The 22,443-nt window shown below is 43.7% G+C and overlaps 1 protein-coding gene across 1 annotated transcript in view; it reads left to right on the forward strand.

Annotated features, from left to right (window-relative positions):
- Positions 1-22,443, forward strand: part of TAF5 (TATA-box binding protein associated factor 5) — an 82,459-nt gene that overhangs the window by 8,595 nt on the left and 51,421 nt on the right. The window contains exon 3 of the mRNA XM_033941738.1: positions 10,993-11,308. Coding sequence (XP_033797629.1) covers positions 10,993-11,308 — 316 coding nt within the window. The remainder of the gene's footprint in view (positions 1-10,992; positions 11,309-22,443) is intronic.

Genomic DNA, 22,443 nt, shown 5'->3' on the forward strand with positions numbered 1-22,443 from the left:
TCCCTTTTCAGTGTTACTGGTCCTCAGGACAGTTTTTGTAGTTCTTCGGGAACTAAGGGACGTTGTTCCACTTACTGCATGGTGCCCGAGACGGGGGCATTGGGCAGGCTGGATACCATTCTGCTGAATTAGTTTCTCGGGGTTACACATTTCTGCAGACAACCTGGGAGTATATTTACATTTTCTCTATGGACTCCGAATCGGCACTTGGAGAGGCGCTTTCGGTTTTGGCACATGCCATTTCGCCTACCCAAGGCTTCACGAACGTTTTAGGTGATGTGGGCGGTGGTACCGTTTTGGCGCTACCAGGCGATTCATCTAATTTCTTCTTGACTGCCTGCTTGATTCGGACGACTTCCAGTCGGGCCATTTGACTGACACGAAAAGGGTGATATCTTTTCCTCAGTTCTTTACACGTGCATCTTCGAATTTACACAGCGCTCTTTTCTCCTGTACTATTTATAGGTATATCGGGGTGATGTTTTTATTCATATAGGAGAGACTTGGGCGTGGGGTCTCAGTCTCAGATTGGTATTCTTCTTCGTTTACCATGACCAAGAGTTTGGGATTCTGTACAGTTTCTGGGATCCATATTGCTGACTCCACTGGGGACTTCAGCTTGCTTTCCCCTTCTTACGCTACAGCAGTCGCTTTTGTTCCGGTGGTTCCTGTATCTCAGGGCTCCAATTATTTGGTATGCTCCTCCTGCATCGCTCTGCATGATTTGGTGGCTCAGCGCGATTTCTCTTTTCAAGGCATGCCTCGGTCTTTGCTGGACTATCTCATGACCACCGACCATCCCGGGTTGTCGGGTTGGGGGGCTCGGTGGCTTCCATCCTCAGCTCCAGGAGTCTGGTCTTCAGAGGCGACTCAGTACTTGTTCATTCTTCTACTCTTGAGCAATGTCAGGCTACCTTTCTGGAGCTTCAGATCATTCTTCCGGATTGCCGCTGAGGGTCCTTTTGGTCAGTATTAGGATGGGGGTATTTCTCTACAGCTTGGGCAATAGGTGTTGTACTCATTGGCAGGTGAAGTTGTTCTGCTTCAATGGGTGGACTCTCATCTTCATCTTCTGTTGGCAGATCCTTTTATGGATCAGGATAAGAGTTTGGATAGACTTTCTCTCCGCGGAATCTGAGCATGGCCCATTCATCTGCTGCTGTTGCTAGGGAAGGAAAAATTATGTTCTTACCTGTTAATTTTCTTTCCCTTAGACGCAGCAGATGAATCCAGAGCCCCACCCTTTCTGGATATTGTCTCTCGATTTTTTCTTTTGCAACTTTCGCAGTTTGTTATTATGGCAGGTTGTTTTCTGTATTATTGCATTTTGAGATTTGTTATGGGAAAGAAGTTTTTTACATGCTATGCCTTTTGATGGTTATGGATGCTTGGGCAAGGAGCTATACTGGATAAACAGGAGGAGTGCCAGCCAATAGGACCACCTGTTAATCAGTTTCTCTATCTCCGCCTGCTGGTAGATGTGGACTATCCCATTGGTCTCTGGATTCATCTGCTGCGTCTAAGGGAAAGAAAATTAACAGGTAAGAACATAATTTTTCCATCAGCTTACAGCCAGCAAATTTATTACTTGATTAAATTTTTATAGAGGTCTATATCCAAAATATTCAAGTTTCTAAATCCTTAAGGTTTGGTGGCAATTTTATAAGTTGACGCCAAGATTTAGATGTCGCGGTGCTGTGTGCTTAGTGTGAATTCTATAATGGCATCTGGGTGTCACGATTCTGTTATAAAAGTGAATCGGCATTAGTGCGCCAACAGTTAACATTGACTGGGCGTAACTGTTGGTGCCTAACTTGTAATATTCTGTGTTAGATGTGTAACTTGGGGATACACTTATGACCTGCCCATGTGTGCACCCCTCCTCAAACTTAACCTGCTAAGGTGTTCATTTCAAAGCAGATGGACATTTCAAAATGCCCTCCCCACCAACAACAAAAAAATCCTGTACAAAATTCCAAATTGTGATTTTGGAATGTCAGAACTTGGAAGTCCCACACTGCAGTGTGTCCAAATAACAAAGGGGCATATTTTGGGCGGGACTAGGTGGGCCCAAAATTAAGATGTTCAAAAGTGATAATCACAGAGAAACAGGAGATGGTTACTGCCCAAAACTTGGAAAGTGGAAAACAAAAAGCGAAGAAGACTCTGGTGCTCAATAGCTTTTATTGATATATCGTGACTCAACACGATTGTGTTTCGGCCTCAAATGGGCCTTCCTCAGGAGTCTATTAGTAGAGCGATGGAAAGACTACTAACTTTCTTTTTTTTTAAAAAAAATTCTTTATTCGTTTTCAAACTTTCATCAAGTGTACAGAAATCATAATAAACACTATTAATTAGATCACTTGAACATCTTATCATTGTATTTTATAAATATAAATGCAACCCTCCCTCCACCCTCCCTCTAAGCCCATTATTCATTATAAGATCATAAACCCTCCCATTAAGCCCTTCCCCTCTTTCAACACTAAGTGGTGTATAATTAATAGAAAAATGGCATTTAATCATGACAAAAATATGTTAATGGCTCCCATATTTTTATAAAACTACTAACTTTCTAAGTAAGTCACAAAACAATATTGTAAAACTTAAAGGATGGCTCTGAAAGCCAGCGGAGTGATTCTTAACAGAAAGTTGGCTGCGTATCTGAATGCACAATTTCCTCCAAAGAAACCATCTTTTAAGTTTTGCAAGATTGTTTTGTGACTTACTTAGAAAGTTAGTAGGCTTTCCACCGCTCTACTAATAGACTCCTGAGGAAGGCTCATTTGGGGCCGAAACACGATCGTGTTGAGTCACGATATATCAATAAAAGATATTGAGCACCAGTCTTCTTCGCTGTTTGTTTTCCACTCAACGGCGATAATCAAACAGGAAGAAATAATTTATTTAGACCTGTTTCAGTCATGTCTAGGGTACAAGAAGGTGCTCTGATTGAGTAGCTGACTACTGGAGAGATTAAAGCATGACCCCTTATGATATTACATAGTGGTTACTGTCCCCCCTCCCTCTCCCCTAAAAGTGAAGCAGGAAAGGGAAACTACTTTCCCTAACAAGGCCAGGTATAATGGGCATTCTGAAGAAAGCAGCAGTGTGTAGCCTAGTGATCAGTGCAGTGGACCATAAAAACCAGGGGTTCCAGGTTCAAATCCTACTTCAGTTCTCTTTATCTTTAAATTATGAACCCTCCAGACCCAGAGATATCTACTGTACTTAAATATTAAAGACACACCAAGCCTAAGGGCTATTGAGGTGGCATACATTCAGATCCTGTAGGTATCTCCCTGTTTCTGGAGAGCTTGCCATTTAAAATAAAAGATGAGGTGGGACATGAACCTGGGTGACTTGGATTAAAGTCCACTGTACTGACCACTACAAGTTCTGCCAGACAGATGTCAGTGTTCCTGGATTTTGGCATTCATAATTTGGACATTCTTTATCGTCCCTCCAGACTGGCACGGAAACTGATGGGTAATAGTTCACAACGACCAGCAGGTAGAGATTGAAACACAGACTTTTGGCTGTAGTATAAGTGGGCTGTGCAGTAGAGAGTTGCGCGGGGACAGAAATCCCACCCGTCCCCGTCAAAGTCCCACCCGTCCCCGTGAGGAATCCCACTCCGTCCCCGCGAGGAATCCCCTCCGTCCCCACCCGTCCCTATAAACTTCAGAAATACTTATTTCATTTAATTATGCTACTGAATTAAAGGCTCTGGTAGAAACCCATTTACAAATAAGCAAAGAGACTTTATTAATTTGGAAATATTAATTGGGAAGAATACATACTTTGTAAAAGGGTTTCTACCAGAGCCTTTAATGTTTATAAATTTTTATCAACACAACTAATATACTACTTTATCCTGAAGCAAAAAAAAAAAGAAATAGAATTTTTTTCCTACCTTTGTTGCCTTGTTTCTGCTTTCCTCATGTTCTCATTCAATTCCTTCTATCCACTATCTCTCTTCTCTCTGCTCTGTTACTGTGCCTCTCCCTTTCTCCCCCCTTCCAAATTGGTCAGGTGCCCATCTTCTTCCCTTCGCTCCCCCCATAGTCTGGCATCTCTGTCTTCTTCCCTGCCAGCGTCTTTGCCCCACTCTCTCTTCCCCATTTCCCTTCAGCGTCTTCTCCCCACTCTCTCGTCTCCATTTCCCTTCAGCGTCTTCTCCCCACTCTCTCTTCCCCATTTCCCTTCAGCGTCCTTCTCCTCCCTCTCTCTTCCCCATGCCCCTTCAGCGTCCTCCTCCCTCTCTCTTCCCCATGCCCCTTCAGCGTCCTTCTCCTCCCTCTCTCTTCCCCATGCCCCTTCAGCGTCCTTCTCCTCCCTCTCTCTTCCCCATGTCCCTTCAGCGTCCTTCTCCTCCCTCTCTCTTCCCCATGTCCCTTCAGCGTCCTTCTCCTCCCTCTCTCTTCCCCATGTCCCTCCAGCGTCCTTCTCCTCCCTCTCTCTTCCCCATGTCCCTTCAGCGTCCTTCTCCTCCCTCTCTCTTCCCCATGTCCCTTCAGCGTCCTTCTCCTCCCTCTCTCTTCCCCATGTCCCTTCAGCGTCCTTCTCCTCCCTCTCTCTTCCCCATGTCCCTTCAGCGTCCTTCTCCTCCCTCTCTCTTCCCCATGTCCCTTCAGCGTCCTTCTCCTCCCTCTCTCTTCTCCATGTCCCTTCAGCGTCCTTCTCCTCCCTCTCTCCTCCCCATGTCCCTTCAGCGCCCTTCTCCTCCCCATGTCCCTTCAGCGCCCTTCTCCCCCCTCTCTCTTCCCCATGTCCCTTCAGCGCCCTTTTCCCCCCTCTCTCTTCCCCATGTCCCTTCAGCGTCCTTCTCCCCCCTCTCTCTTCCCCATGTCCCTTCAGCGTCTTTTCCTCTCCACTCCACCTTTCCTCCCTTTCTCCCTCCCTGTCCCTTAGCTTCGTGGCGCTTCCCCGCCCGCCCGACAACAGAACAGGCCCGGTCCGACAAACCTCCCTGCCCTGAATCCAGCTGCTGTAAGAAGGTAATTTAGATTCGCGGCTACAGGGCAGGGAGGTTTGTCGGACCGGGCCTGTTGTCGGTCGATCAGGGGAAAGCGCCACGAACGTAAGGGGATCTGGCCGGCTCTGCACCTCCCCCTAAGGCTGCCCCGGGGCGGACCTCCCCCCCCTCCCCCTTGGTACGCCACTACATTGAATTTTTCCTACCTGCCCTGCCGCAGCACACAGCCGACCGGAAGTCTTCCCGATGTCAGCGCTGACGTCGGAGGGAGGGAGAGCGGGCTTTGCTTAAGCCCTCCCTCCGACGTCAGCACTGACATCGTGGAAGACTTCCGGTCGGCTGTGTGCTGCGGCAGGGCAGGTAGGGAAAAGAAGACGAGCCTCGTGGCTCGAGTGCATCCAACCCCAGGAACCCCGCGACCCTGGGGGGTGTCCCCACAGGATCCCCTTGACCCGAAGGGGGAACCTGCGGGATCCCTGTGGGTCCCGCGGGATTCCCGTCGTTCCCGTTCCCGTGCAGCTCTCTACTGTGCAGTCCTAAGTACAATCGGTCTGTTCTCAGTCTCCATCAGGTGGAGGTGGTAAGCATGTGCAGTCTTTACCTAGGTTAGTTTAGGGCTCTTGGATTTTGTTTGATTTGGCCTTCTTCTCCCTGTTGTGGTGCCGAATTGAGCTTGGGAGACCCATTTGAGGGTCCAGCCGACTTCAGGAGAGCCACACTCGGGTCAAGTCCCTCTGCTCATTTCTCCCACCTCTCCAAATTTTTTACTTTAGAGGTGCCTCAGCTTAAGCCTTGCCACCAAATACAGGCAAGGCATATAGCTTAGAGATCCAGTGGGGTCTGTTCAAGTGTAACTTAGTTATATTGAGAAAAAAAAAATCCTGAGGCAGTGCCGGTCTGAAGAAAACGCATTCAGTTAAGTTTAATTGATTTTTAATTGCTAACTGACACTTTATTTCTCTTGTAGCGCGCGGTCGATGCAGCTGGCATGTGCACAAAGTGCACTGACCGCCGCAAAGGGGAATCCTCGTCGGCTTCAGGTGCCAGCGAGCAGGGTTCTCCGTGCATGCACCGCTCATCGGCAGAAGGCAGTGGGGAAGTCCAGGCTGGGGTCTCCCTTTTCATGGCAGCCAGCTTGCCTGCTTTAGCAACTGGGTCTGTTCAAGTCTCTTTGCCGCTGCAGGTCTCGGGGGAATTTTTTCAGCGGGTTTTGGTGGGAAGTGCTGCCATCTTGCCTGTGGCCTCAGATGACCTTCCCCCTGTCTTAGAGAGACGGGAACAAATTTGTGCTGGGTCTCCTGCTTTGCCATCAGGGGAGTTTGCCCCAGATTTTGTTTAAGCCATGTACAAGGTGTACTTGTAGGCGGCTGGGGGTCCTGTTTCTTCCCTGGGGTCTCTATTTTTTCCGGGAGGGCTTTTGCCTTCTGTGTCCACCCCCGTTCAACCCCTCTCGGTGTCAGCTCTGGCCCAATCCCCCCTCTTTGTCTAAGCGGCCACGGGTATTGTAGGATAAGGTTTTTTTGTTTGCAGATGCATTTTCGCCTGATAAGGACTTAGACCCCTTGTCCTCTCGGGGGAAGGGGGGGAGGAGGATAACACAGACGTTGTTTTTGGAGACACCAACTAGCAAGGTGGTGCACATTTTTTTAGCTGGAAGAGCTACAGGAGCTTATTCTTCAGGTTTCATCGGTTTTGCACTTTGTGGAAGATGCAAAGGAGTTCCCCGCGTGTGGTGGACCCCCTATTTCAGGGGATCCGTTCAGCCTCCCATTCTTTTCCTATGTATCAGGATAGTTGGGATGTAGTGCACACATAATGGAACGCGCTGGAAGTGCCTTTTCATTTGGCGTGGTGCATGGCTCGCCTTTATCCCATTCCTGATAGGGATACATTGAAGTCTCCTGTAGTTGATGCTGTGGTCTTGGCCATCACACGTAGGCATACGGTGCCGGTTGAAGGCTGCTCAGCCTTGCGGGACTCAAGTTTTATTTAAAATTTGATGTACATGCATTGTCATAATTTCAAAGTGTATTACAAATCTAAAATTGGGGAAACGGTACTGTGCATAGACACAATTAAGGGCAAACTTGTAAATAACAAGACTGGTACAAAAGGAAAAGGAGAGGAATTACAAATGTTATAGTAAAGCAAGAACAAGTAAGGATAAGCACAAAAGGTTGGGTTTGAAGGTAATAATAAAAGGATCAAAAGGCCTCTGAGAAGGGACTCAATGTGGTATGAGCGAAGGAATGCCCACACTCAGCGAAATTAAGTCTCAAAGGCATCCCTATATAAAAAAACTTTTAAGGGAGCCTTTAAATCTATCTAATGCTGTTTCATTACGTAGATAACCCGGTAGGGCGTTCCAAAGCTCAGGAGCTGTCACAGAAAATTACTGATTGTAGGTTGGAGTCTCTTCTTAAGCAAAGTTTTGACTTGGCTGCCCTGGCAGTCCAGGCGGTGATTTGTGGCAGTCTTGTGGCCTGGGCTTGTTTCCGGTGATCCGAACGTGTTCTTGACTGGGAATCTGATGACTGATCCTTGTGGATCAGGAGGTTGCTAAAATTGAGCTGGGTGCTTCTTATCTCTCGGATGCCATGTATGATCTGAACATAAGAATAGCCTTACTGGGTCAGACCAATGGTCCATCAAACCCAGTAGCCTGTTCTCATGGTAGCCAATCCAGGTCACTGGTACCTGGCAAAACCCAAGGTGTAGCAATATTCCATGCTACCAATTCAGGGCAAGCAGTGGCTTCCCCCATCTCTTTTTCAATAACAGACTATGGACTTTTCCTCCAGGAACTTGTCCAAACCTTTCTTAAAACCAGCTATGCTATACGCTCTTACCACATCCTCTGACAACGCATTCCAGAGCTTAACTATTCTCTGAGTGAAAAAATTTTTCCTCCTATTGTTTTTAAGAGTATTTCCCTGTAACTTCATCGAATGTCCCCTAGTCTTTGTCATTTTTGACGGAGTGAAAAATCGATCCATTTGTACCATTCTACTCCACTCAGGATTTTGTAGACTTCAATCATATTTCCCCTCAGCCATCTCTTTTCCAAGCTGAAGAGCCCTAACCGTTTTAGTCTTTCCTCATACGAGAGGCATTCCATCCCCTTTACCATCTTGGTCGTTCTTCTTTGAACCTTTTATAGTGCCACTATATGTTTCTTGAGATAAGGAGACCAGAATTGAACGCAATACTCCAAATGAGGTCGCACCATGGAATGATACAGGGGAATTATGACATTCTTAGTCTTATTAACCATCCCTTTTTTAATAATTCCCAGCATCCTGTTTGTTTTTTGGCTGCCACCAAGGTTTCATCATATTGTCTACATTGATACCCAGGTCCTTTTCTTGGGCACTAACCCCCAAGGTGGACCCTAGCATCCGGTAACTGTGATTTAGGACTGATGTGGGCTTCTGCCAAGTACATGGCTCTCGGAATGGCTTTGCGCTATACCCTATGGCTCCAGGGTTTGGTGGCATCTAATGCTAAGCTTAGTAAATTTCCCTTTCAAGGCTTTTTCTTGTTTGGCAAGGATTTGGACAAGCTGGTTCAGGCCTTGACTGACTATAAGGTGCCCCGTTTTCCTGAGAACCGTTCTTGCCTGCCTATGCGAGGTGGCGTCGCCCATGGGCATTTGTGTGATTTTTGGCGATTCTTCCTTGGTCGGGGGCAGCTTCTTTTCCTTCCCGGGGTTGTTTCTTTCAGTGTATGCAGTCCTTTTGAGGGGCTGGGGCGTGACTCCTCCGGAGGCCCTTCCACCATCCGAATGGCCCAATGATTCCTTGTGGGCCCTTCTCCTGGTGCTGGTGGGAGCCTGGTTGCGGGAGTTTTACCAGGGTGGGCCGAGATCACAGCGGATCAGTGGGTCCTGGAAGTGATTTGGGACGGCTATGTTCTGGAGTTTTCCTGGCCCTTGCCAGTTCATTTCCTCTCTTCTCCGTTTACTTTGTGGTGCCTAAGAAATAGGGGTCTTTTTGGCCCATTTTGGATTTGAAAGGTGTCAACAGGGCTCTCTGGATTTCGTCTTTTTGCATGGAGACCCTGAGATTTGTCATTTTGGTGGTCCAGCCTGGAGAGTTCCTGACTTCCCTCGATCTGATGGAGGCCTACCTGTTCAAGGAAAAGTTTTGTTGTTTACCTGCAATTACATCACTTTCTTTTCCAGAGATTTAAAAAAAAAAAAATTGACATCGATGTGTGAACATTTTTTAAGAAAGAATTGAATATTTCATGGGATGTCCTAATTTTTTCACATGATTGTATGTCTAACATACAGTGTGATTTGACATTTCTTAAATAACTTGTGAACATCTTGATATGTTACAGGTTCATATTCCCATTTTCCCAGACTACAGAAAATACTTGTGATTTTATGTCTTTCAACGATATTTTCAGTTTGCAGCCTCAAGCTACCAGATCACTTTGGTCTTATGACATGGCTATTGAGCGCACTACCTTGAACAGCAAGGGCAATTTTGAGGTAGTCATTGCTACTTTCCTTCGAGCAAAGAAGCAGTCGTTTGCAGCCTATGCTAAGGTCTGGAAGGCTTTTCAGCTCTGGTGCTCCAAAGATCAGGTTGAGCCTTTTATGGCACCAATTCTTATCATCTTGGCATCCTGGCAAACTGGATTAGAAAAGAGCCTAGCAATGGCATCTCTCAAAGTTCAGGTTATGAGCATCTCATGCTTCCAGGTTTGCTGGGGAAAACAATCTCTGGTATCTCACCTTGATGTGACCCAGTTCTTAAAGGATGTGCTCAGGTTGCAACCTGCCGTGCTCCAGCGTTTTCCATCCTGGCATCTTAATATCATTCTTAAGGGCCTATCTAAGCCTTCATACGAGCCTCTCCACACTGTATCTTTTCTGGATTTCACGGTGAAGATGGTATTCCTGGTGATAAGTCTTCGTGAGGCAGATATCATAATTGCAGGGTCTTTCTTTCAGAGAGCCCTTCCTAAGGATCTCAGAGCTGGGATTTCTGTGTGCACGGTATCTTCTAGAGAATGACATGGGGACTGTTTCCCATGGCTATCTGTAGCTAACCCGCAGGAACGGGGGAAAAATTGTCCGTTCACCACGGGTACAGGAACAAAGTTTGTCACTGTCCTGTGGCCTTATCCCTGTAGTAAAGGATCTGCTGTGAGTTCATCCCCACCCTTCATGGCCAGCAATCCCCCTTTTGGTCCCGGGTCCAGCAGCACCCTCCTTTGCAAGTTTAGCAGATGCTTTCCCTCCCTATCCAACAGCCCCCTCTGATCGCAGGTCAAAACTGGCAAAAAAATACCTTGCAACACTCCTGAGTCCGCCCCTTTACACCTCCCGGGGTGGGCCTACCAGCTTCTCAGAAGCTTTGTGGATGAAGAGGCAGGCAACATAGAGCTGCTCCGGGACTTTACCTTCTGGTGTAATTTCCGGTGAAACCTGTCAGTTGGATGAAAATGTTTGATTAACTTACTAATAAAATACTGAGTTATTGAGCTTTGCAGTTCCTTTTATGTTAGAGCTAGTTGTACACAGCAGGTTCATTCATCGATACACTTACAAGTATATTGCAAGTTCATGCTAATAATTGTTCTTTTTCACAAGTTACAGAGCAGAACAGAAATGTATTATTTCTGGGAAAGTTCCCCGTGCCCTTCCTTCTCTTTTCTCCTGTTACAGTGGAGCTCAATTGCTTTGGTACAAACTGAAGAGGGAGCTATGCTCCACTGGTGAAGGAGGAGGAACTGAAAGATATGAGTGACACCCTTCTGCAAGTGGTTCACAAGTATGGATTGATCACCTAATGTATGGACTCCTCTGTATATTAGAGAAAGTCGGATTAGAAATGTTTTAAATAAATCAAATAAAATAGACTGAAGAATCCAAAAGATACTCCTGCCAGTATGTGCATGATCAATTTTTCACGATAGGATAAGCAGTCCTGGAAGTGGCTGCTCTGCTATTTAAATTATAGATAAACTTTTTAATTTTTCATTGTTTTGTAAACTAGATTTCATGGTGATCAAGAGTGCTACTATCAAGATGACCTGAGGGTGCTTGCTTGCCTTACAAAACAGGAGCATATGAAGGGTAATGAGACAATGTTGGACTTCCGGACAAGCAAATTTGTACTGCGGATTTCTCGCGACTCTTACCAGCTTCTGAAGAGGCACCTCCAAGAGCGGCAGAATAATCAGATCTGGAGCATTGTGCAGGAGCACCTCTATATAGACATCTTTGATGGAATGCCTCGCAGCAAGCAACAGATAGATGCCATGGTGGGAAGCTTGGCCGGAGAGGCAAAGCGGGAAGCGAATAAAGCCAAGGTAACTGCCGTCCCTGTTGGCTGGAGAAGTTTGCCTTTTAGTAAGAGAACACAAAATACACTCCGAAAAAACTGCCACAACCTAAACTAGATACTACGAAAAGGCAGAATAGTCAACAGGTTCAGGAAAGGGGGCGCTCAGAGGCAATACTGTACACACCGTAACACAGCGAAACACAAAGAAGAAAAATACTCTATATGTAATGTGCCCTCAGTGTGAGCGAGCAGCGACGGGAGACAAGTTTCAACGCTTCACAAGTCAGGTAGAGGTCATAAACCCCCACCCGCACACCATCACTGGGCACCCAATGTGTGCAATAAATCAAAGTGAAAACACTCACAAATCAAATCGAAAAGTCAACTGAGGTGAAAACCAAGTAAAACCTCTGAGCGGCCCCTAACAGATATCTTTACAACATTCAGCTAAGTCTGTTTTTCATTTTGGCACTTTTTGATTTTTGCTGGGGAGCTGGCTGGACTGGTTCTGTTAGGGGCCGCTCAGAGGTTTCACTTGTTTTTCACCTCAGTTGACTTTTCGATTTGATTTGTGAGTGTTTTCACTTTGATTTATTGCACACATTGGGTGCCCAGTGATGGTGTGCGGGTGGGGGTTTATGACCTCTACCTGACTTGTGAAGCGTTGGAGCTTGTCTCCCGTTGCTGCTCGCTCACACTGAAGGCACATTACATATAGAGTATTTTTCTTCTTAGTGTTTCGCCGTGTTACGGTGTGTACAGTATTGCCTCTGAGCGCCCCCTTTCCTGAACCTGTTGACTATTCTGCCTTTTTTAGTAAGAGAAGTCATAATGACCAGTTCTTAGCTTGAAGTGTTAAAATGTTCTAATACACCTTGACCTGTAAAGGGAAAAATACAAACATTTGGAAGGGAGGGAACCGGTGGGATATATGTGAATTTTGACACATCTCCTTAAACTGTTATTACATATCAATATGCTTGGTATTAAGCCAGTTAAATACACAGTATAGCTTAAAATCTGTTAACATCCGAAAAATACTACAGTACTTCTAAATATGCTTGAGATGTTTTGGCATGGTCAGAATGCTCCTATACAGCTACTACTGCTGTTACCAGGGACCAAGTTCCCTTTCTCCTCTCTTCTCATTTATGGTCTTTATCTCATTTATCAGCACCAGTATCTCTTCCTTTTATTAGCATCTCTTTTTAGTCCTTTATAGGTGAGTGCTGAAAGATTTGAGAAAAGCTATTTCTCCACTCCATTCTTCTTTTACCCTTCAAAACTTTTTGTTTCTTTTTTTCCTTCCACCCTCTATTGCCTTCTCTTTTCCCCCTATTCTTCCATCTCCATGCCATTCTTCATCCCTTTGCCTTTTCCATTCTTACTTTTATTCTCCGTTTCTCTCATTTTTTATTTTTATTTATGTACCACTTATATCCAAGTTTCCAAGTTTATTAATTTTTTTAATATCCCGACCATCAAATGAATATCTGGCCGGTTTACAAAATATAGTAAAAGTAAATAATAGTTAAATACAATGAAGTGAACGAAAATGACATTAACTAGACTAACTGGAAAGTGAGGATAGGAGGGGAAGGAAGGGAGAAGTTACATATAATAGTTAAGATAAGAAGGGTGGGGGAAGGGTTGAACAAGTGGGGTATGGTAGCGTTGTTGGAGCGATTACTTACTCATATTAAAAAGCGAAGTAAAAAAAGAGAGAAAGGGATCTAGGGGCGGTCATAAGCGTCTTGGAATAGGAAGGTCTTTAAGCCAGTCTTGAAATTATTTAGATTTTGTTCATCCCGAAGGTATTGTGGAAGAGAGTTCCATAGTGTAGGAGCGGTTACTGCAAAATTAGTTTTTCGGGTGTAGTAGGAATCTTTAAGAGAAGGAATGAAAAGGAGTTTTTGGTCAGTAGATCTAAGTGTGCGAGGGGAACATTGTGGAATCAGTAATTTATCGAGGAATAGTGGTTGATGGGAATGTTTAATTTTAAATGAGAGTAGAATGATTTTGTAGGTTATGCGGTGAGTGATAGGGAGCCAGTGGGCCTCTTTGAGTAGAGGAGTAACATGTTCAAATTTTCCTTTTTTGTATATTAGTTTTATAGCAGCGTTTTGTATTAATTGAAGACGTCGGAGCTCTTTTTGAGGAAGTCCGTTTAGAAGAGAATTGCAGTAGTCTAGGTGGGAAATGACTAGGGAATGTATCAGTATGTTAATTGAGTCAGTGTCTAGTAAAGGGCATAATGATCTAATGGTACGGAGTTTAAAAAAACAAGTTTTTACGACCGAACTTATATGGTCATGTAAAGTAAGTTCACTGTCAAGTATGACACCAAGGAGTTTTATTTTGTTTTCCATTTGGAGAGGTCGAGATTTGATTGATATTGTTCCTAAAAGTGATTCGGATCTTTTTATTGGTAGAAGAAGCCCGCAGGATTTTTCGACATTAAGTGAGAGTTTATTTGAATATAGCCAGTCACTTATAGTATTTAATTTATTATTTATTTGATTTATGTCTGAGATGTTGGAGGTATTGATAGGGTGAAGGAGCTGTATATCATCGGCATAGGCATATATTGTAAATCCTATAGACTGTGCCAAAGTAAGAAAAGGAGATAGAAATATGTTGAAAAGTAAGGGAGATAAAATAGAACCTTGTGGAATTCCAAATGTTTGTGGTGTGATTGGAGCGGTTTCGTTTTTTACTTGGACTTTGAAGAAGCGTTCATGAAAATAGGATGAAAACCAGGAAAGGGCACTGCCTGTGATACCACAGTCTTTTAATCTGGACAGAAGAAGAGGAGGGTCAATCGTATCAAAGGCTGAAGATAAGTCTAGAGAAATTAAAAGAACAGATTTCTGATGTTCATGATAGTAGTGTATAGTTGAAATAAGACCTAGTAAGGATAGTTCCGTGGAGTATGAAGAGCGAAATCCAGTTTGACAAGGATGAAGAGCGTGAATTTTGTCGAAAAATTCTGTTAATTGAGAATGAATAATTTTTTCAGTAAGTTTAGAGATTAGGGGTAGATTGGCTATAGGGCGATAGTTTTTAGGTACGGTAGGATCTGTATTGTATTGTTTAAGCTTTGGGAAGACAAGAGCTGTTTTCCAAGCGGGTGGAACAGAGGAATCGGAGAGAGATTTGGAAATCATTTCCCACAGATATGGCCCGAAAAAAGAATAGAATTTTTTGAGTAGAAAAGGAGGAATACTTTCCATAGAATTATTAGAGGAATTAAGAGATTGTAAGATAAGAAATAGATGAGATAAAGAGGGCATTTTGAATTTAGCAAAGGAGCTAAAAGGTAGCTGTATTGAGTTATCCGAAATTTGAGAGGAAGAAATAGATGATGAGGGACCTAATAGTGATCTTATGTCTTTGATTTTTGTGTCAAAGAATTGTGAAAGTTCTATTGCTGATGGTAAAGAAGAGATAGGGGGGTTTTGTTTTTTTTTGGAATATTTTGAAAGGTACTGTGCTAAACTGAAGAGGGTAGATGTATTACGGGTAGTTGAAATGAGCTTGGAATAGTAGTCTTTTTTTGTTTGTAGAATAGTTTTTTTATAGTGGTAAGATTGTTCTTTAAATAGAATTAGATAGTTGTTAAGGCGTGTCTTACGCCATTTATTTTCGGCTGACCGGAGTTGGCGTCGGAGAAGGGCTAATTTTTCATTGTACCAGGGGTGATGTTTTTTGTTTTTTTGTTTTTTAGAACGTTGATTAGAGGTGGACTTCTTATCAGATTTTGGAGTCAAGGAATCTAGTAGAAATGTGGTAGAAGTTTCCCAGAGTGGGAATTGTTCAGTGATTGGAAGGGAAGAAAAATCTTTAAGATTTAAGTCAAAAGAAGACTGAATATCAGAAAGTGTTATTTTATTGAAATCGCTGGTAATAAAGTTATTAGTTGTTTGTTGATCAAGATGTTTGTGTTTTTACATTCAGTTACTTTATCATATTTCCCTATCTGTCCCAGTGGGCTCAAACTTATCTAGTGTACCTGGGGCAATGAGGGGATGAAGTGACTTGTCGAGGGTCACAAGGAGTAGCGAGGGATTTGAACCCATAGCTTCAGGGTGCTGAGGCTGTAGCTCTAATCCCTGTGCCACACACGTCCAGCATGCGCATATGTTACCTGGACTTACCATGGAAAACCTGAAGACAGGAATTTTCGATAGTCCACAGATCAGACAACTTATAAATGACCCACATTTCATAGCATCAATGAATGAAATCAAATCATGTGCCTGGTCTTCATTTGTTCTTGTTGTAAAAATCTTTCTTGGCAACAACTACACTCAATTAGTAGAGGATATGTTCTTTCATTTCAACAGGCTTGGCTATAACATGAGTGTTAAAGTCCATTATTTGCACAGTCACTTAGATCACTTTCCAGAGAATCTTGGTGACTTAAGCGAAGGGCAAGGTGAAAGATTTCACCTAGACATAAAAACAATGGAAGCCAGATACCAAGGAAGATGGGACGCACACATGATGGCAGACTATTGTTGGAATCTTATGCGGGATTGTCCTGGCAGATCCCACTCTCGGAAGTCTTACAGAAGGAGCTTCTTGTGTATCGAATGACTGGAAAGTTTGTCTCGTAAACTTGTTCTTTTGGTACGAAATAAGTAGATTTTCATGTTGTATACTTTTTTTAAAATTTGTAATATGTTTCCTTCATGCTTAAAAGAGTTCAGTTTAAATACTATATTAAAATATCCAGATTTTTTTTTTTTAATGGGCGAGCAGAGGAAGAGTGGTATATGGCACATGTTCTGTATCTCAAAAACTAGACCTGATAGGAAAAAGCTGGTGCCATTTTTTGGAATCGGCAGGTCAAATATACCCAGAAACAGGTCTAACATTTGAGGCACTAAAATGAGTGTTAGTGTAATTTATGGATTGCACTATGCCTATAAAAGTTCAAGGTGTTTTATATTACAATGCAAAGAGCCCAGACAGAACATGGTAGTTATACAGAATCAGTTATACAATGCTCATATAGTAGCAGGGAGCCATGCAGTAGTTGGCTGAAGTCTGCTATATATTAATTATTGTGTAGTGAAGTGAGCAGTGTATGGTATGATTTTAAATTATAGAATAAAAGTTATACAATATACATTACAATCAGTTAAGTAATACAAGTATACATATGTAGTAACGGGGGCCATGCAGGAGTTGGCTGAAGTCTTAGACATTAGTGAAGCGTGCAGAGTGCGGTGTGAATTTAAAATTGTCAACATATTAATATAATCATGAATGACTCTGGTGAGTAGTGCCATGTTCATTGAGTTGAAGAATTGGTAGGTTGCTTGTGAAACTGTCAATTGAAGTTGGGTTGAGGCTCTAGCCTTTGGTGTTGGCTGAATTAGAGTTGGTAGGGGGTTTAGGGGTTTAAGAGAATTGTTGCATGGTCAATCCAGGTGATTTGCAGAATAGAAATGTTTTCAATTTCCTTCTGAATTTTAGGTAGCAGAATTATTTTCTTGTGTTGGTTGGTAGTTTGTTCCAGGTTTTCATAATGGCCTAGGTGAATAATGAGTTGAATATACATACCACTATGATATGTCTCAAGAAAATTATAATCAGCAGCTAGGATGCGCTGGCTCATGAGTTTTGAAAATGTTTAAAAGTTCTGGCACAAGTCAGGGAAGCATAAGATGGGCTCCTGCCATGTATGTGTGGCTGCCTCCTGTCATATTTGCATAGCCTGGTTTCCACTATATGCAGCTACTGAAAGTGTGTACACATTTGCCATCCACATATCAGCTCTCACAGACACCCAGCTCTCCCTCACATCTCCCCCAGTCACATGCCTACACTATTATAAAAAGATAAATTAGTATGACATTGAGACATGGCCATACACACTGTACCACTCATATACCTCAAGTCACACAGACTAAATATACCTCCCCACCACCCTACTGAAACACACGTTACCTTTTCTTTACTCTGTCCCACCATTCAGGCATACCCGAGTCTGCAAATGGAGGAAGGGGAAACATAGAAACATAGAAAGATGACGGCAGATAAGGGCCATAGCCCATCAAGTCTGCCCACACCATTTACCCACCCTCTTAAGTCTACTGACCCCTAAAGTACAATAATTGTACTGTCATTCTACTGACCCGCCAATTCAAGTCCTAGTGACCCTATCCCTTGGCATGACTTCGTAGGGATCCCACATAGGTATCCCATTTGTTCTTGAAGTCTGGGATGCTGCGTGCCTCGACCACCTGTACTGGAAGCTTGTTCCAATGCTCAATCACTCTCTCCGTGAAGAAATACTTCCTGGCGTCTCCACGAAACTTCCCTCCCTTGAGTTTGAGCGGATGTCCTCTTGTGGTCGAGGGTCCCTTGAGAAGAAAGATATCCTCTTCCACCTCGACCCGTCCCGTGATGTACTTAAAAGTCTCAATCATGTCTCCCCTCTCCCTACGCTCTTCGAGAGTGTAGAGCTGCAATTTGCTCCAAGAGTGCTCAGAGAGCTATGCGATGTTTTGGCGGAACCGTTAGCCATGCTCTTCAATCTCTCCCTAAGTACGGGGAGAGTCCCCCTGGACTGGAAAACTGCCAATGTTGTTCCTCTGCACAAAAAGGGTTGCAGAGCGGAGGCTGCGAATTACAGACCAGTAAGTCTCACATCAATAGTGTGTAAACTCATGGAAACTCTACTTAAAGGGAAATTAGACACGATATTGGATGAGGGAAATCTGAGGGATCCCTGTCAACATGGATTCACTAGGGGCAGGTCATGCCAATCCAATCTCATCAGCTTCTTTGACTGGGTGACAGGAAAACTAGACTCGGGAGAGTCTCTGGACATAGTGTACTTGGATTTCAGTAAAGCTTTTGACAGTGTCCCGCACCGTAGACTATTAAACAAGATGAAATCAATGGGGTTGGGTGAGAAACTAACTGCATGGGTCAATGATTGGCTGAGTGGAAGACTTCAAAGGGTGGTGGTCAACGGCACCCTCTCTGAGACATCGAAGGTGACTAGCGGAGTGCCGCAGGGATCAGTACTGGGACCGTCCCTTTTCAACATATTCATAAGGGACTTGACCCGGGGGCTTCAGGGAAAAGTAGCACTGTTCGCCGACGACGCCAAACTGTGTAACATAGTAAGTGAAAGCAATCTCAAGGATAATATGACGCAGGATCTGCTCACGCTGGAAAACTGGTCCTTGACATGGCAGCTGGGATTCAACGCTAAGAAGTGTAAGGTCATGCATCTCGGCAGCAGAAATCCATGCAGAACATACACCTTGAATGGAGAAGCACTAGCTAGGACTTCAGAAGAACGGGACTTGGGAGTAATCATCAGTGCAGACATGAAAGCTGCCAAACAAGTAGAGAAGGCCTCGTCCAAGGCAAAGCAAATGATGGGATGTATCAAGAGAAGCTTCGTCAGCCGCAAACCTGAAGTCATAATGCCACTGTATAGAGCCATGGTGAGACCTCATCTGGAATACTGTGTGCAATTCTGGAGGCCACATTACCGTAAAGATGTGCTTCGAGCCGAGTCGGTCCAGCGGATGGCCACTAGAATGGTCTCCGGACTCAAGGGTCTCTCATACGAAGAAAGACTGGGCAAATTACAGCTCTATACTCTAGAGGAACGCAGGGAAAGGGGTGACATGATTGAGACATTTAAATACGTCACAGGTCGTGTAGAGCTGGAAGACGACATATTCGTTCCCAAGGGACCCTCGGTCACAAGGGGGCACCCGCTTAAACTTAGAGGAGGGAAACTTAGTAGTGACACCAGGAAGTACTTCTTCACAGAAAGGGTGGTGGATCAATGGAACAGACTTCCGGTGCAGGTGATCAAGGCCACCAGCGTGCTCGACTTTAAGAATAAATGGGACATCCACGTGGGATCCCTACGAAGGTCGAGCTAAGGAACTAAGTCATATGCACTCAGACTTAATGGGGTGGGTCAGTAGAGTGGGCAGACTTGATGGGCTGTAGCCCTTTTCTGCCGTCATCTTTCTATGTTTCTATGTTTCTAATCTTTCTTCGTACGGGAGACCCTTTAGCCCCGAGACCAACCTGGTGGCCATCCGCTGAACCGATTCAATTCTGAGCACATCCTTACGGTAATGTGGCCTCCAGAATTGCACACAGTATTCCAGATGAGGTCTCACCATGGCTCTGTACAATGGCATCATGACTTCAGGTTTCCTGTTGACGAAGCTTCTCTTGATACAACCTATCATCTGCCGTGCTTTAGATGAAGCCTTCTCCACCTGAGTGGCTGCCTTCATGTCAGCACTGATGATCACTCCCAAGTCTCGTTCTTCCGTAGTCCTTGTTAAAGTTTCTCCATTCAGGGTGTAGGTTCTGCAAGGATTTCCGTTACCGAGATGCATGACCTTACATTTCTTGGCGTTGAAGCCCAGCTGCCAGATCAAGGACCATTTTTCTAAAGTACGCAGGTCTTGCTCCATAGCATCCTGTAGATTATAGCCGTTTACTATATTGCATAGTTTGGCGTCATCAGCGAATAAGGTTACCTTGCCTTGAAGCCCTTGAGTTAGATCCCCAATGAATATGTTGAAGAGGAGTGGGCCCAGGACTGAACCCTGTGGCACTCCGCTAGTCACCTCTGACATTTTAGAGAAGGTACCGTTAACCACCACCCTCTGAAGTCTGCCACTAAGCCAATCTTTAACCCATGCAGTTAGAGTCTCTCCTAATCCCATCGATTTCATCTTGTTCAGCAGCCTGCGGTGTGGGACGCTGTCAAACGCTTTGCTGAAGTCCAGGTACACGACGTCCAAGGACTCTCCTGAGTCCAGTCTTCTTGTTACCCAGTCAAAGAAGCTGATTAGATTGGACTGGCATGACCTACCCTTGGTGAATCCATGTTGGCTGGGATCCCGGAGATTTCCCTCGTTCAGGATCGTATCTAATTTATATTTAACTAGTGTTTCCATGAGTTTACACACTATTGAGGTGAGGCTTACCGGTCTATAGTTCGCAGCCTCAGCCTTGCAACCCTTTTTATGTAGAGGAACGACATTGGCTGTTTTCCAGTCCAACGGAACTATCCCCGTACTTAGTGAGAGATTGAATAGCATTGTCAACGGTTCTGCCAGAACATCTCTCAATTCTCTGAGCACTCTTGGGTGTAAATTGACCGGACCCATGGCCTTGTTTACCTTTAGCTTTGCCAGTTCGTTGTAGACGTCCCCAGGTGTGAATTCAAAATTCTGAAACGGGTCATCCATGTCTTGTTTTATCATCAACTGTGGTCCGTGTCCCGGTGCTTCGCGGGTGAAGACTGAGCAGAAATATTCATTTAGTAGTTCTGCTTTTTCTGAATCTGCCATCGCGTAGTTTCCGTCCGATTGTCTAAGGCGTACTATACCGTCTGTGTTCCTTTTCCTGTCACTGATATACCTAAAGAAGGATTTGTCCCCTTTTTTAATGTTTTTTGCCAGAGTTTCTTCCACTCGAAGTTTGGCCTCCCGGGGGGCGTGGCTTGGACGCGAATGATGACGGTTGGGTGAAGAAAAAGCTCCGTATAAACAAGCAGATATTTCAGATAAAACTACAAAAAAATTCTTGATGGTATGTTTCTAGGCATAATAAATTAAAGTCTACCTCCTTAACTGAGTCGGAGAGATGTTTTAAAGGGCGAGAATCGGTAGATAAAGGTGCCGTTTTTGTTTCCTGGGAGGCGAGGTGTGGAGGGCTGAATTTATCCGTCTCAGCGGCTCTTTATTATTACCAAAGAGGCTAATCCTAGATGCCGTAGCCCCGAAGAGGCTTCTTGCCTGGTAGTCGCTAAACTCCTTCCCCCTCTTTGGCAGGATCAAATTTCAGCAGCGTAAAGCGCCAGAGAAAAGTTTCCCGAAGGTGGGGGTTTGAAGGCGGTTGCTCAGTGCACCACGACCGCGACCATCTTAGAAAAAAAAAAAAAAAAATTGACAAAGTCTGAGCTGCATAACGACAGGGATAAAAGTTTTTTGAAATACCTGATGCCTGTCATAATTAGGGAAATAAGTTGTTTTGAAATATCTGTCCTCTGCTGGAAATGAAGCAAGGTTTGCAATAAAATCTGCTTGGCAACGGTTTTTTTTTTTTTTAACCATTTCCTGGCTGCTTACTTCAAAAAAAAAATTGTGAAGGATAAATATCATTATAAATATCAATCTCTGCTGCTATAATTGAAAAAGTAGATATAAGAGATTATAGTTTTTTCATCATTTGGGCTGTGAGAGAAGGACAAATAAAAGGATTAATGATTTCTTTAACCTGAAGAAAAGTGACATTGAGGCAATTGAGAGACGCTGAAAATATATATATTGAAAGACTAAAGTAAATATACTGGATGGAATATTACTCTCCTCTGTAGAGGCTGCGATTGGGCTTATAAGAGGAGAGCCAGAAAAGAAGACTTACAAATTTTTTTTTTCTCTCAGCGCTGAAGCTAGATGTCAACAACGAGTTTGATAAATTAAATTTATAAAAGAATAAACAGCTATATCTAAAAAGATCTAAGGAAAAGAAAGGCTACTAATTTGAATGTTATTGCCTACATAGAGACTGAGATTGGACTTGAAAGAGAAGAAAAAGAAAGACTACCGATATTTTTTTTCACAGCAATAGAACCTAAGACAAAAAACTTACAGTTGCTTTAAGAATACTGTAAAAAAAAAAAAAAAGGAGGTTGGCCTAGACGAAGGGTTGGATAAACAAACAGTTCCTTATATACAAATATATTAAAACAATTACTACCAAATATTCTTAAAGAAACTAAAATATATATTGAAATATGACTTCAACTAAACAAAATAAAGCTGACTTGGGAGCTGGAACATCGGGAAGCAATAAGAGGTCGAAACCAGAGCCAGGTACACCCTCTAAAATCCCATTACCAGCAGAAAAAAATTTGGATGTTATGGAAGAACTAAGACAAATAAAAGAAATTGTCTTAGATAGTAACAAAAAACTACAAAAAGCAATGGAAGACGCTGCAATCCTAACTAAAAGAGTGGACATCACAGAAAATAGAATTTCAACATTAGAAGATATTACAGAACAATTAAATACAGATATGAATCACAGCAAAATCATATGGAAAGAAATAACGGAGATAAAAAAAAATCTTGAAGACAGCCGGAATCGTGA

Source organism: Geotrypetes seraphini, chromosome 4, assembly GCF_902459505.1.
Source record: "Geotrypetes seraphini chromosome 4, aGeoSer1.1, whole genome shotgun sequence".
Taxonomy (NCBI): domain Eukaryota; kingdom Metazoa; phylum Chordata; class Amphibia; order Gymnophiona; family Dermophiidae; genus Geotrypetes; species Geotrypetes seraphini.